At 39.2% G+C, this 12,577-nt stretch overlaps 1 protein-coding gene across 1 annotated transcript in view; it reads right to left on the reverse strand.

Moving 5' to 3' along the window:
- Positions 1–12,577, reverse strand: part of syne1b (spectrin repeat containing, nuclear envelope 1b) — a 99,263-nt gene that overhangs the window by 69,200 nt on the left and 17,486 nt on the right. Inside the window, exons 15-34 of the mRNA XM_088002672.1 lie at positions 11,207–11,409; positions 10,921–11,085; positions 10,682–10,834; positions 10,441–10,584; positions 9,505–9,672; positions 9,258–9,416; positions 9,019–9,183; positions 6,826–6,960; positions 6,417–6,575; positions 5,692–5,900; positions 5,107–5,215; positions 4,811–4,975; positions 3,675–3,842; positions 3,401–3,577; positions 2,215–2,355; positions 1,939–2,099; positions 1,644–1,794; positions 728–955; positions 543–641; positions 218–405 (exon numbers count right to left, since the gene is read on the reverse strand). Coding sequence (XP_087858798.1) covers positions 218–405; positions 543–641; positions 728–955; positions 1,644–1,794; positions 1,939–2,099; positions 2,215–2,355; positions 3,401–3,577; positions 3,675–3,842; positions 4,811–4,975; positions 5,107–5,215; positions 5,692–5,900; positions 6,417–6,575; positions 6,826–6,960; positions 9,019–9,183; positions 9,258–9,416; positions 9,505–9,672; positions 10,441–10,584; positions 10,682–10,834; positions 10,921–11,085; positions 11,207–11,409 — 3,247 coding nt within the window. The remainder of the gene's footprint in view (positions 1–217; positions 406–542; positions 642–727; positions 956–1,643; positions 1,795–1,938; positions 2,100–2,214; positions 2,356–3,400; positions 3,578–3,674; positions 3,843–4,810; positions 4,976–5,106; positions 5,216–5,691; positions 5,901–6,416; positions 6,576–6,825; positions 6,961–9,018; positions 9,184–9,257; positions 9,417–9,504; positions 9,673–10,440; positions 10,585–10,681; positions 10,835–10,920; positions 11,086–11,206; positions 11,410–12,577) is intronic.

Raw genomic sequence — 12,577 nt, forward strand, 5'->3', positions numbered from 1 at the left:
TGAAAACTTGCAAAAAGAGAAATAAAATCTGTTCAAAAACAGCTGATCTGTTTTAAAAATCTTCAAATTTCAGTTTTTATTGAAGCTATGACAAAATTTAAAAATTGTGAAAAAACTAAAGTGGTATAAATTCAACCATTTCTTAATATGTTTCTGCATTTTCATATGTATCAATATAATGACTATATATGTTAGGTTCATATTCACAAACTCATACTTTTGCCAGGTAGAAAGAAGGTTTTCCAAAGTGCTCTGCTTGTCCTTTGCTTCCTCCAGGGCATGTTGGTAGCTGGTGTTCAGCTCCGTCACGGCCCGAACCGCATGCTCCTTGTCACTGATTCGTCTGGCACTAGCTGACAGCGACAGTAAGTTGCCCTTCAGCTGCTCCAGGCACTGACAGGCATCCTAGGTAACAACATAAGACATTTACAGTTCGCAGCAGCTGCCTGTGAACCGACGTTAACACATGAAAGAATGACTAGCAGTCCATTATTAAAAAACAAAATGTGTTTATTAACAAAGAAGAAAGCAGATCTTCATACCATGTGGCTCTGAAGGGCTTTGTAAGTCTCAGATGATGAAGTGCAGGATTTAACGGGACTCTCCAGTTTTGCATGAAGCTGACGAAGAGATGCTTGTACCTTTAAGAGAAGCAAGATCGAAACGAATATGTACGCCAACGCCAAATGCAAAGGTTATCCTGTAAGATTATGGGTAAACTATCAACCTCGTTCAGGTTCAGTGTGAACTTTTGCTGGTGAGAGGAGCTTTCCTCCAGCTGCCCGTCAAGCGTCTGAACGCTCTCCTTCAGCTCCTCCCAGTACCTGCCAATTTGGGTCAGACGGGCTTTAATGCGAGCCGCCTCGCCCGAAGACACAAACTGGGCCAGCGCCTGGGAGTCCGTCTCCAGCTGCGACAGGAACTCGGCTCGGTCTTGAAGTTCTGCTCCGACACCCTGACATGCAAAAACGCAGCAAAGTCGAGGATTAGCTGAAGAAGCACAGTCCTGTATGTTAAAGTAAGTTATGAACAGATGCTACGTGATTTCTTGCTAACTTAAACCTAGCAATGTTTTTGTCTTGCAAAATATTTACACAATTCTGGCTGTAAGCTTAAGGCAGCTTCCATCCGTCTTTACATAAATTAAGATTATTTTTATTGTTCCTGCACAAGAAAAGCAATCCCAGTTTTAAATGGAGGACAAGAATTTCTTTTAAGTCTCATCTGACTAGGGAACGTTTCGTATTTGCTGCGAAAATGATTTTTGACCTACTAGCCAGATTTGAGAGTAGAGATTAAATTTTGGATTAGGACTCTATACTTTTCCTTCCACTTCATACTTATGCACCACTTTGTGTTGGTTTGTCACATGAGATTTACAAAACAAAGCCATTGCAGTTTGTGGTTGTTACAAGGCAAAATGTGCAAATGTTCAACAGCTTTGAAGACTTTTCAAGGTTGGAAATCCCAGAAACAGCAGCAGGTTTCTCCCCTCTTCTGGGTTTGAGACGAATACTGATGTGCAGCACAGACAGTCTACCAGCACATGACCAATGTGTGCTTTAAGCTTCATTGATTTCTCATGCAAAGTGCCGTTTCTGTGGCTCAAAAGAACTGTAGCTTAATGTTTATCCATATTTTACCTTAAGTGCTTTGATCTGCTCCTCAAGAGACAAATTAGATGATTTTATTACATCTAGCTGTTTCTCCTTTTCAGATATCCACGAAGAAAACGATTCAAATCCGGCTCCAAATCGATCCCACTGACTTTTCATCTCTTCCAGGCTCTTGACCCTAGGAGAAAACAAACTGATTTAAGCTGCAAAGAAACAAATAGTGCCCGGAATATATTTGGAAGAGCATGTGTAAATCATTGAGACTATCCCAATTAAAACATTATTATAATGCATTATTAATACAAGAAGTCTATAAACTTACTCTTTCTTCAGGCCGGTGTCTACTTTGTCCACCTGCTCGCTGAGCGAACGAGCTTGTTGCAGAAGCAGAGATTTGTTTTTTGGACCAAGTTGTATTTCTGTCGCTCTCTTCAACAAGGTGTTCATGTGTAAGACCTCCGCTTCGCACTGCTTCAGCATCACCTGTTCACAACACGGCACGATTTGCATCGCTTCCAGAGAATCCTCCAAAGTTTCCCTCGTATTGCGAGGAAAAATTCTCAGCGGATTGTTTTAGCTTTTTACTAAATGTACTCACGTTTGCTTGGTCCAGCTCAACGGCGAGGCTCTCTGGGCTGCTGAAATTCAGATCTCTGTCTATTGTGGAGCGGGCTTTGTTGACAAACTCGTTCACTGCTTCCTGCTGACTGTCAAACTCCTGCCAAGCAGCCAGAGTGACCTGAAACACACCAAATTCAACCTCATACAGAAGTATCCACAATGACTGAAAAAACTAAAATATTAATTTTTAAATGATCGGTGAAAAGAAGTAGTAGTAGTAATAAGTGTGCGCTATGTGTGTTATCTCAGAGTTGTGACTCCTAATCCTTGGCTTCCTGGTCGTAATGTGGCGTTACGCTTTGGCTTCAGCGTCTAAAAACTCAGAATCTTTTTAAATAGATCTTGACTCGGTTTTTTTTTGGTTTTTTTCTAATTTCAGTTATCAAAAAAGGGAGACAGAAATCAATCAAAACAAAATCTGAAAGATGGATCAGTTAAAAAAAAAACGATTTGTTGTTGTCAAGATAAAGCGCTGAATGCTACTTATACCTTTATCAAAGGAAAAACTTTTCATAGTCTGAAATGCTGACCAGCTTTCTGTATTTTTCAACTGGTAATTGGACAAATTTCTTTCAGCGATGTCTTTGAGGTTGGAAAGCCTCCCTTCAGCTTTTTCCACAGACTCAGATTCAACTCTGAACTCTGGCTGGACCGCTCCAAAATGTTTATATTACTTTGTTTATATTACTTACAGTCAAAAGGAGAAGGTTGGTAAAATATAAAAGAAAACTTCAAACCTAAATCTGCCTGAAGCATGGAATAAGTTGTTGGCAATAAAATCCTTTTTCTGTGTGAGGCTGCATTTTCTTGTATTTTTTTTTTTACAGATTAAACTAAATAAATGAAAACAAACTGTTTTTTTTTGCAGCTTGAAGCTGCCGAAGCATATATTATCCCTAAAAGAAATGGGTAAAAAAGAGGGAATTAAGAAATCTGTTATTTATTAACTAAAGCTGAAAAAATGTGGTTGGATTGTAACTGTAACAATAACAGAAAAATGACACATTTCTGTGTCATTTTCAAAAGTGATTTTGATTTATAAGAATTATTCCTTTATTAAAATGATCTAACATATCTATTGGAATCTAATAATCGTTGTGTGAAAGGTAGCTTTTATGAAAGTTAAAATAATACTAAATGTTTAAATAATCTCTCCTGCTCACCTCCAGGTTTTGCTCCTGCGAGTCCATACTCTGCTCCATTTTGCTCACTGTGTTTTCTAAGCTCTGCAGGTCCTGCTGCAGAGTCTCTCCCAGCCCCTCCTCAGACTGGAGCTGCTGACCTCTGGTGATCAGCTGCTGGACGTCCTTCCTTTTCAGCTTTAGGCGCTTTAACTGTTGCTGCGGGTGGCCGAGTACATTCACAATATGAAGCTGATTTCATTAAACGGGAACACAATAAATAAATAAAGAAAAGATTCAATCTGTCATGCAACACCTGATGAACAAGCAGAAGTTGTTGGGCTTCTCTGGAAGTAGGACAGTCCAGGATTTTGGTCGCCTCGGCCTGTGCTTCTTTCTGCCCTTGAACCAGGTCATCCAAGGTCGTCTGTACTTCCTCTCTGAACTGCACACAGTCCCCCACTGCAAGCACCATCTTCTCAGCCTTGCAAAAAAATAAGAGAAAAATAAAAGATGGTGCCTTAAACCACTGTTTACGGTCAAAAAATCTGACGAGAAGACGTTGATGCCATTTTAGGAAACATGGAAAACATAAGAGTCAGATATTACATCATTTATGACACTAGTTGTGATTATTATCCATTTTTCCCTCACTCATTATTTTCTACCATCTCATTTTCATATCAGTGCATTTTGCTGCTTTAAAAGTTATGTCTTCTTCCTCTCTGATGAGTCCAGGACTCTTTTCACTCTTTTCACCACAACAAGCTTCAGCCATTCATGCCAGGACTTCTTTATTTGAGCTTACACACATTGTTTAAAGAAGCAATCTTAGATTCTCCATTTGTTATTATGACACTGATGTATGCATGTTACACTTGAGCTCTCACAGAATTATATGTAGTGTTTTATTTTATTCTATATATCACAGTATACAACACATTTTACATGCTAATTTCATTTTGGGCCACTATTTTAATGAACCTATGAATTGGGCAAATTCAACTACTTTTACAAAACTAAAACTTAGGACTTATCTGAAATTTCAAGCACCAAAATTCTTTCATAACATTAATGTTCAAATTTCACCAATGTGCTCCTCATGTCTGCAATCTTTGTTTCATATTATGCTCTAACTTTTACATTTTTTAAACCACCTCTGGATGTACAGATCTGATTATTTGTTAAAAGAAATTTAAATAAACATGATGTCATGGTAAGAAAAAGTTAGTTTAATGCTTGGAACCGATCGTAATAGTCCACTAAATAAGCAGCCCTTTGCCTGCGCAGTATAGTGCAAACTGGTATAGCAATTGTAATTCAATACACTGTGCAGCTATAATCATATTCTCCACATGTTCCTCCAAAAATAAGGTCACGGCCTTCAACAACGGAGAGGAAATTGGACCTAAACGTCTCAGAGGTCTTCTAAAAAACACGAGAGTGATTTACCTCAAAGAGAGAGGCAAGGAGACCTTTAAAATCAGCAGAGAGCTTGCTCAGAGTGCTTCCCTGCCTTTGGGCATCACTGTCAGCACAGATTTCGATTAATACAGCCATACGGGCTTTCAGCCAAGCAAGGTTCCCCTCCTGGAGCTCTGCATCATTTCTCAGCTCCTGGAAACAAGAGCAAAAGTTGATGGAACTAACAAGAAAGTGTCTCGTCTCCTCAGGAGTGACACTGAGAAGTGGGCATTACACGGCAAACGACAAACCGTGAAAGAAGCATGGCGAAGAATGTGACTCACCATTATGGTCGTTTTCACCTGGTTGTACTTTCTGGGGTCGCTGGCTCGGTTCCTCAGCAGCCTCAGCTGACTTTCTTTGGATATAAGCCAACACGAGAGTTCAGCGTACCTGTTCAGCAACATGAAAGGGAATAAAGAAACCAATCAGAAAAGGGGGGAACGTATAAAAGCTTTATGTGCATTTTGGCTTATATATTTAAAAAAAAAAAAAAAACTCTATCATCAAGAAGCTGTCAGATATATTTCTCACAAAGAAATATATTTTAAATATATTATATTTAGGATTAGAAGTGAGTATCACTTCAGTATCAGGCTAATTATACTTTTCAATAATGCAGATTTACTGTTTTTAATTGGGCAAAAATGTTCATACTAACACACTGAAAATACAGCTGCGTCTGTAAAAAGCAGCAGAAGAACATGAATTACTTGAGGTATGTAAAAAACGCACAGCCACTCATGCTGTTGAAACACTTCTAGTTTATAGATTTTCATCAAGAGGAAGAGAAAAACTTCAACCTGCTTCTTTTCTCGTATCAGCTTAACTCGTCTCACAAAATGAATATTTTGTTGAAAATACTGCACCTTGCATCGTATTCTTTCCATTTATCTTGGTGCTGCATTAACTTCTGATGAGTATTCCCAATTTCCTCCTGAACCTCGGCGAAGTCCCTCCTTGCCGTTTCCAGGATCTGGTGAGCCGGGTCGGCCTCCGGCAGCTTTTGGCAGAGTTCCTCCATCAACTGTAGCCGTTTCTCACAGATGGACTGAGGGCCCTTCTCCCTAAAAAACGCCTAAAAAACCCGGGATATTTCACAGCAGAACATGTCAGAACAACACAGTGACCCAGGAAAATCTGTCACATTAAAACCATAAACTTCAATGTTATATTATGTTGTACAATTGTTGCCCTGTTGCGAAATATGAGGAAAAAAAAAGGATACATCATTCTCAGCATTTTTTTTACAAACAAGTCTAAATTTATGGCTAAATGTGAACCATGATATGCCAAGAAAACCCAAGAAGGAGCCATCTTGACGTCTGAATGTGGGTTCGCCTGACATCAACCCCAAGCTGACTACCGGATCGGTGTATGAATGTCTGCATGTTTGTGAGTTCCAGGCACTGAAAGTATCAACCAGGGTGGCCTGAATACAAATGGCTTTCTCCTTTCACTTTAAAAGTGAGCAACAAAGCGAAACTGTCACATGAAAATCTCAATGAAAACTTTGACATTTGTATTTCTGCAGGGCACTGTCATCTTTTTCCCACTGGAATAAGCACCACATGTTGATTAGTGCTGTGCTCACCCTGTGCTCCTTGATGAGCCTCTCACTCCCCATGTTGGCCAGGTGCCGGTTCTCCCTGGTCAGCTCTGCCTGGCACTCCTGCAGCGACGCCATCAGCTTGCTCCTCTCGCCCTCCACCTTCAGGTGGAGGAGGTGAAACGGGGCGTCCGTCTGAATGTCCTGAGGAAAGAGGACGACGCTCATGAAGTCTGCGCTCATATTTATAACAGAAGATGGTTTCAAGTCACTCTCACACAGCTGAGGTGTTGGAGAAACACAAACTCTAAAATTATATTTGACTACGTGTTATGACAGAACTATAACAGAGAAGTGAGTATTTAGAATATCTTTGCGAAGTAAAACTGCATCTTTAAGATACCAATATTTATTATTACAAATTATATGGATTAATAGATTAATTTCAACCAACCTTCCAGTGTTTGTGGAGCTTTCTAACCGTTTCCTGCAGCGACTGCTGCTCCTGCTCGGGTAAAATGTCTGTCAGCTCATCACAAGCCTTAAGGAATGAATTTAAAATCCGCTGGTCGAGCTGTCCGAAGAACTCCTGCAAACAACACCGGGATATTTTTCAGGGTTCACATCCCATCTGAGAGACAGCAGGTCTATTAAACATGTATGTGTATGAACCTGGTCACAAAACACACGTTTCCTTTTTAGTTCAGTCATGTAATTTTTTTGGTAAATATGCTGAAAGTTGCAGTGTAACTTGTAAATGAAGTTAAATTTAACTTTAAACATAGAAACCTATTTATTTTACGATGTTGCAGTTATTAAAAGACAGTCTGGTCTTAAAAGGTGAGAGGTAAAATTAAGATTTTTCTTCTGAATGCATCTCATTGAATGAATCTTACATAAGCATATAATTAATATGTTTATCTTTGGCCTGTTTAATACAGGAGTCTGCAACTCTTCCACAGTGTCTCTTAATAACTTTGATTAAAAATAATAAAGAACTAACTAATGTTAATGTTTTTAAACCTAAGGCAGATATAATAAATGCAATTTTAACAGTTCTTCAAGGGTTTTTCATGGAATAATTTCTTTGAAATATGGACTAAAACTGAACCTGTATGCTAAAAAAACATAGAAAACAAAATTATTTTAAAATATGGGTTGACAGAGCAAAGTAGAGTACTGAGGTGGATAGCACATGACTCAGATTTTAAACCTAATGTAACAGACAAAAACATTTAGTAAATGGGAAAAGGGTCCAAAGATATTCTGGGAGATGGTTAAGAAAAATACTATACAAAGCTTTGAAGAAATAAAGAATAAATATGAATTAAACAACAAGGATCTCTACAGGTACTTACAATTGAGGCACTATACGGAGGAACTACTAAATGGATAAATTTAATTGAGTTTGAATCTGGTATAATTAAGATGTTTATTTCAGCAAATGAATCAAACTTGGGGAAGAAAATAATTTCAAAACTGTACACAGGATTGGAAAATTTGAAGAAAAGTAATACAGCATACATAAAAGCAAGATGGGAAAAAGATGCTAATTGTGGGCTTTCGCAGCAGAACTGGGAGGAGATATTTCAGTACGTCAGCACAAAGAAAACACCAAAATACAAAATGCTGGAGGCAGTGCGGGAAAGACAGAGCGGGTCACATCCGTGTATTTTGGGATTGTGCCTACATGGTACCCTATTGGCAGGACGTAAAGAATTGTATGGATAAGGTGCTGGGGGTGAATATTCCACTTACATTTGAGGATCTGTACATGGGAAGAGGGATGGAAAGGTTCACAAGAGCAGGCGATAGATATATGTACAGGATTATGTTGATAGCAAGCAAAAAACCCATTACTAGGAAATGGAAGGCAGAAGCTCCTAAAAGGGAAGATTGGGTTGATGTAATGCATAATATTTATTTTATGGAAAGGCTGATTTTTTCCATCAAATTAGAATCTGGAAAATTTAAGAATTATTGGAAAAATTGGCAGGGTTTTATTTCACCATGGAGATCAGACTTTATTGATTAATAGTGTGGTTACGGGAACCCTTATAGAGCTACAGACTGTAAATAGTTGGCTTACAGTTTGTTTCCGATGAGAAGAGAGTTAAAATTGTGATGACTCGGAACAGAAGAACAGAAAAAAAAAAACTGGATGATCTTTTTGTTTGTTACAAGTGAATGGATAGATTGGATATCATCTAGACTAGCAAAGTTGCTATGTCCAAGGCAGTTACAGATTATATGTGCAGCTTTTCTTGAATAATATGTATGGAACATTTGGAAAAAGAAAATAGTGTAAAGTCTGTATGTACACTTGCATGGAAAAATTGTCAATAAAATGTGCAAACTAAAAAAAAAAACCCATAGAAAACACACAGAGTAATGTTTTAGTCACTGATGATGCATCCATGTCGGTTCCTCCCTGAATCGGCTTTGCTTTAAAATTTGTAAAAGAGAAAATTGGAATTATTTAAATTTGTCTTCATGGCTCAAATTTGTTCAAAACTGGAGATCAAAAGTCAGCCGCACATTTCTGATTGGTGCACTGTTGTAATTATGTCGTTAAATAAAAAATAAAAAAAAACACTGAACCAATTAATTTGATTAAAAGCACTTCAATCTATAAAAATAGTCCTACGGTGTGTTTCTTCAGCAGCTCCTCAGGGTTGCCTCTCTCCGTCAGACAGCTCTGTGCCATTTTCAGAACCTTTTCCAGCTCCACTCGTGACTCGTCAAACCTCTTCATCAGGCTGCTGTTTGCCTCCACGTGCTTTCGCCACTCTGTAGATTCCTTAATCATGTTCTGCAGGCGATCAAACGAGTCATTACTTCCCTGCCAAGGCATTAAATGAAGCCGTCTTTGATTATTAAGGTTACCTGTGACGAAGTCTGCAGGTCTGCCACTCGTTTCTGCAGCAGACTCATGTCCATGTGCTGGAGCGTTTTACTGGTGCTCATCACTTTTTGGATGGTTTGGTGGTTTCTTTCTATTACCGTCAGGCACTTCTTACAGCTGTGTGTGAAGGTTGCCAGCTCCTATTTAAATGTATATAAATAAAACCAGACAATTAAGAAATTTTATTTGACATTTCAATCCCTCTGCATGACATTTATGAACAGCTACCTGGCATTTCTGCTTAAAATCTACTGGTCCCTCAGAGTCGGTGGTGCTGGTGATACGACTGGCCTTCTCCAGAGCCTGGTAGAAGCCGGTGATGTTCCTCTCCATTTCCTCCAGTGGAGGTAAGAGAGACTGAGACTCCCTAAGCAGAGGCAGACATCTCTCCCTAACCTGACCGGAGAAAAGGCACGTGGAAAAAAACATAAACACGACATGTTATTTAGAGGAAACATCATTTAAGATGTATAGATCTTAAATGTATAGATCCACACCCTTCATTTAACCACCACAAATACAATAAATTCTTAATTTATTGAGAATTTATGTGACAAGCCGACGAGCCAACGTAAAGAAGAGCAAGAGGTCCGTGGTAACTCTGGAGGAGCTGGAGAGATAAACAGTTCAGGTAGGAAAAGCTCCTAAAAGGTCAATTAGCAATACACCCCACATGTCTGGCTTTTATGGAAGAGAAGGAAGAAGAGAGCCATTGTTGAGACGTTTTGGCTAACATGACGTGCAGAAGAAAACTAACACGACTTCCCACCTCCACCTGATAGAGCTTGAGTAATTTTGCAGAGGAACAGGCAAACATTTCAGTTCTATAAAGCTGGCACTGAAAATTTTTATTTTTCCCTTTACTCCATAATCATGCACTACTTTTTGTTTGTTTGTTACATCAAACGTCAATGAAATACATCATAGTTTGTGTTTTTAACAAAAAAAAGGCCAGGGAACACTCTTTGTTTATTAGCACAAAACAACGACTTGTGTCCACGAAGCAGAAGAAGGCACAAAAACAGAAATGTGTGAAAAGTTGTTGAACCCGAATAATTAAGAAATCCTAGCAGATTATATTGGCTCTAGGATTAGGAGATCGTAATTTAACAATCTTTTATCATTTTATTGCAAAACAGCACATGCTGTTGTACACACACTCACTTTACTGAGCTGCTCTTTGATCGAAGCCATCACAGCCATCATTTGAGAAATCTCCTCTTGCGGAGTGTCTTTGGTCAACAGCTGAGCTGTGCGGCTTGCTGCCTTGGAGGCCGCTTCCATCGCTGGCACTTTGTGCTTGATTTCCTGTCCCAAATTTAAAAAAAAAAAGTCAAGTAGCAACATACAGAAAAGAAAAAGACATAGCACAGGTGTAAACTGAGAGTGAAGGTGATGGTCAAACCTCGACGTCTTGAACGAAGGCTCTGACGTTGAGGAAAGACACTTGAACAGGAGCGGTCATCTTCTCATTGGTGGCATCCATGAACATCTTTAAGGTATTAATCCCGTCTTGATAGTCTTGCCTCAGTTTATCCACCTCATCTGCTCTTGCATACTGAAAACAACAGAGGGAAGGCAAAACACGTCACGCTTTCTGTATGGCTTAATAAATCTGCGTGTGCTTGGTAACATCAAACTTACATGTTTGACTTTGACAAATAGCTCTCTCCATCTCCCGTTCAGCAGAAGAAGCTGCTGCTTTAGATCTCGAGAGACGGTTTCGTCACATGTTTCAATGAGAAAATTCCCGGCGTCGTTCATGTCCATGTGCTGCTGGATCCAGTGAGAGAGATTTCTGAAAAAATCCTGACATGGAAAAGAAGAACTAAAACAGGGCCTGACAACACGAGACAATCTGAGATCAGAATAAATTTATTTAAATGCACCGTTCCCTGTTGTCGCCACTCAAGCCTCTGAATGTACTTACACGCTTGGCGCCCTCCGACTTGTTGAGCATTTGCTCGGCGTCCTCCAGCCAGGCCTGCAGCGATGCCACGGTGCTGCTGTATTTCTCCCAGTTACAGATCACCTCTTCCAGCATGCTGCGAACACTTCGGACCTCCAGCGCCAAGTTCTTCCACTGAGCCGTCGTTTCAGTCAGGAATTTGCTCACGCCCTCTGCTTCGTCGACTGGAAATGAAAGCGGCTCACTTTAGCATAAGTTTATAGGGTGCCTATTTACTGTTACTATCTTGAAAACGTATTAGTACTAGTGCTAACTAGTACTTCCTGAACATTTTCAAATTATGTGATAATACAACCACAAACTTCAATATATTTTACAGGGATTTTATGTGATAGACCAACACACGGTGTAGTTGTAAGAATGAAAAAAAAAACAATAAAAGTTGTTCCTTTTAACAAATAAAAAGTATTACTTTTGCTACAGTGTAGTCATTGGTGGTGTGTCTGTAGCAGCTTGTTTTTATCCAGAGGATAAAATTTCTGCATGTTCTTCTATGCTAAATAGCTGAAGCTCAATATGGTTGAATGGAAAGTGTCTGTAAACATCGATATTCAAGTCTTTCCGAAAATTGTCAATAAATTGTGGACTATGCCTGCACCACTCCCACCTCCCAGAATGATGCTGCCACCACCATGTTCAACTAATGCACCAGTTCTGCATTAGTTTTCCACTGCACAGGGAGTTTTACATGTAGGACATGAAGAACGTTAATTTTATGCTTAGGATATTATTATATAAGCTTGTCTTGCTTTAAACTTCTCCAGAAATTTCTCCCTGGCCTGTATGCTGATGATGCCTGCAAGAAACCTCACAAGTTTCTTACACGCATGTGTTTCCATAAACAGATAGATTATGGAAATACATGCATGCTAACTCAATTAGGTGACTTTTGTTTGCACTAGATTTTATTTACATTTAAGAGGACTGAATCTAAATTCTAGCCACTTTTTCAGGATTTTCAAGGCTAAAAAAAAATTCCTTCAGTTTCACAATTACACATTGGTTTGTGTTGGTCTGTCACAAAAAAATCCCAACAAAATACACTGAGGTTCCAGGTTGTGATGCGGGTTCAGGTGGTATGAATACTGTGGCGAGGCTCTGTAACATACTGCAAATGATTCTGCATGTTGATCCTTTTGTACGTTGCAGTGGGTTAGGACTGTTAAACATGCTAAAATACCATTGCAACTACAGTTACTCCCTCATGCATAATGCACCATGACCTTTTTAGTTTTTGGAAGCAAAAGATGGTTGAAGCCAAAAACAGACCGAGAGTTACAGAAAGGAATGGAAACAGGCACCTTTTATTTCCCAAACATCGTTTCTGGACTT

Source organism: Poecilia mexicana, unplaced genomic scaffold (assembly GCF_051168715.1).
Source record: "Poecilia mexicana isolate PSO_F unplaced genomic scaffold, ASM5116871v1 scaffold_22, whole genome shotgun sequence".
Lineage (NCBI taxonomy): Eukaryota > Metazoa > Chordata > Actinopteri > Cyprinodontiformes > Poeciliidae > Poecilia > Poecilia mexicana.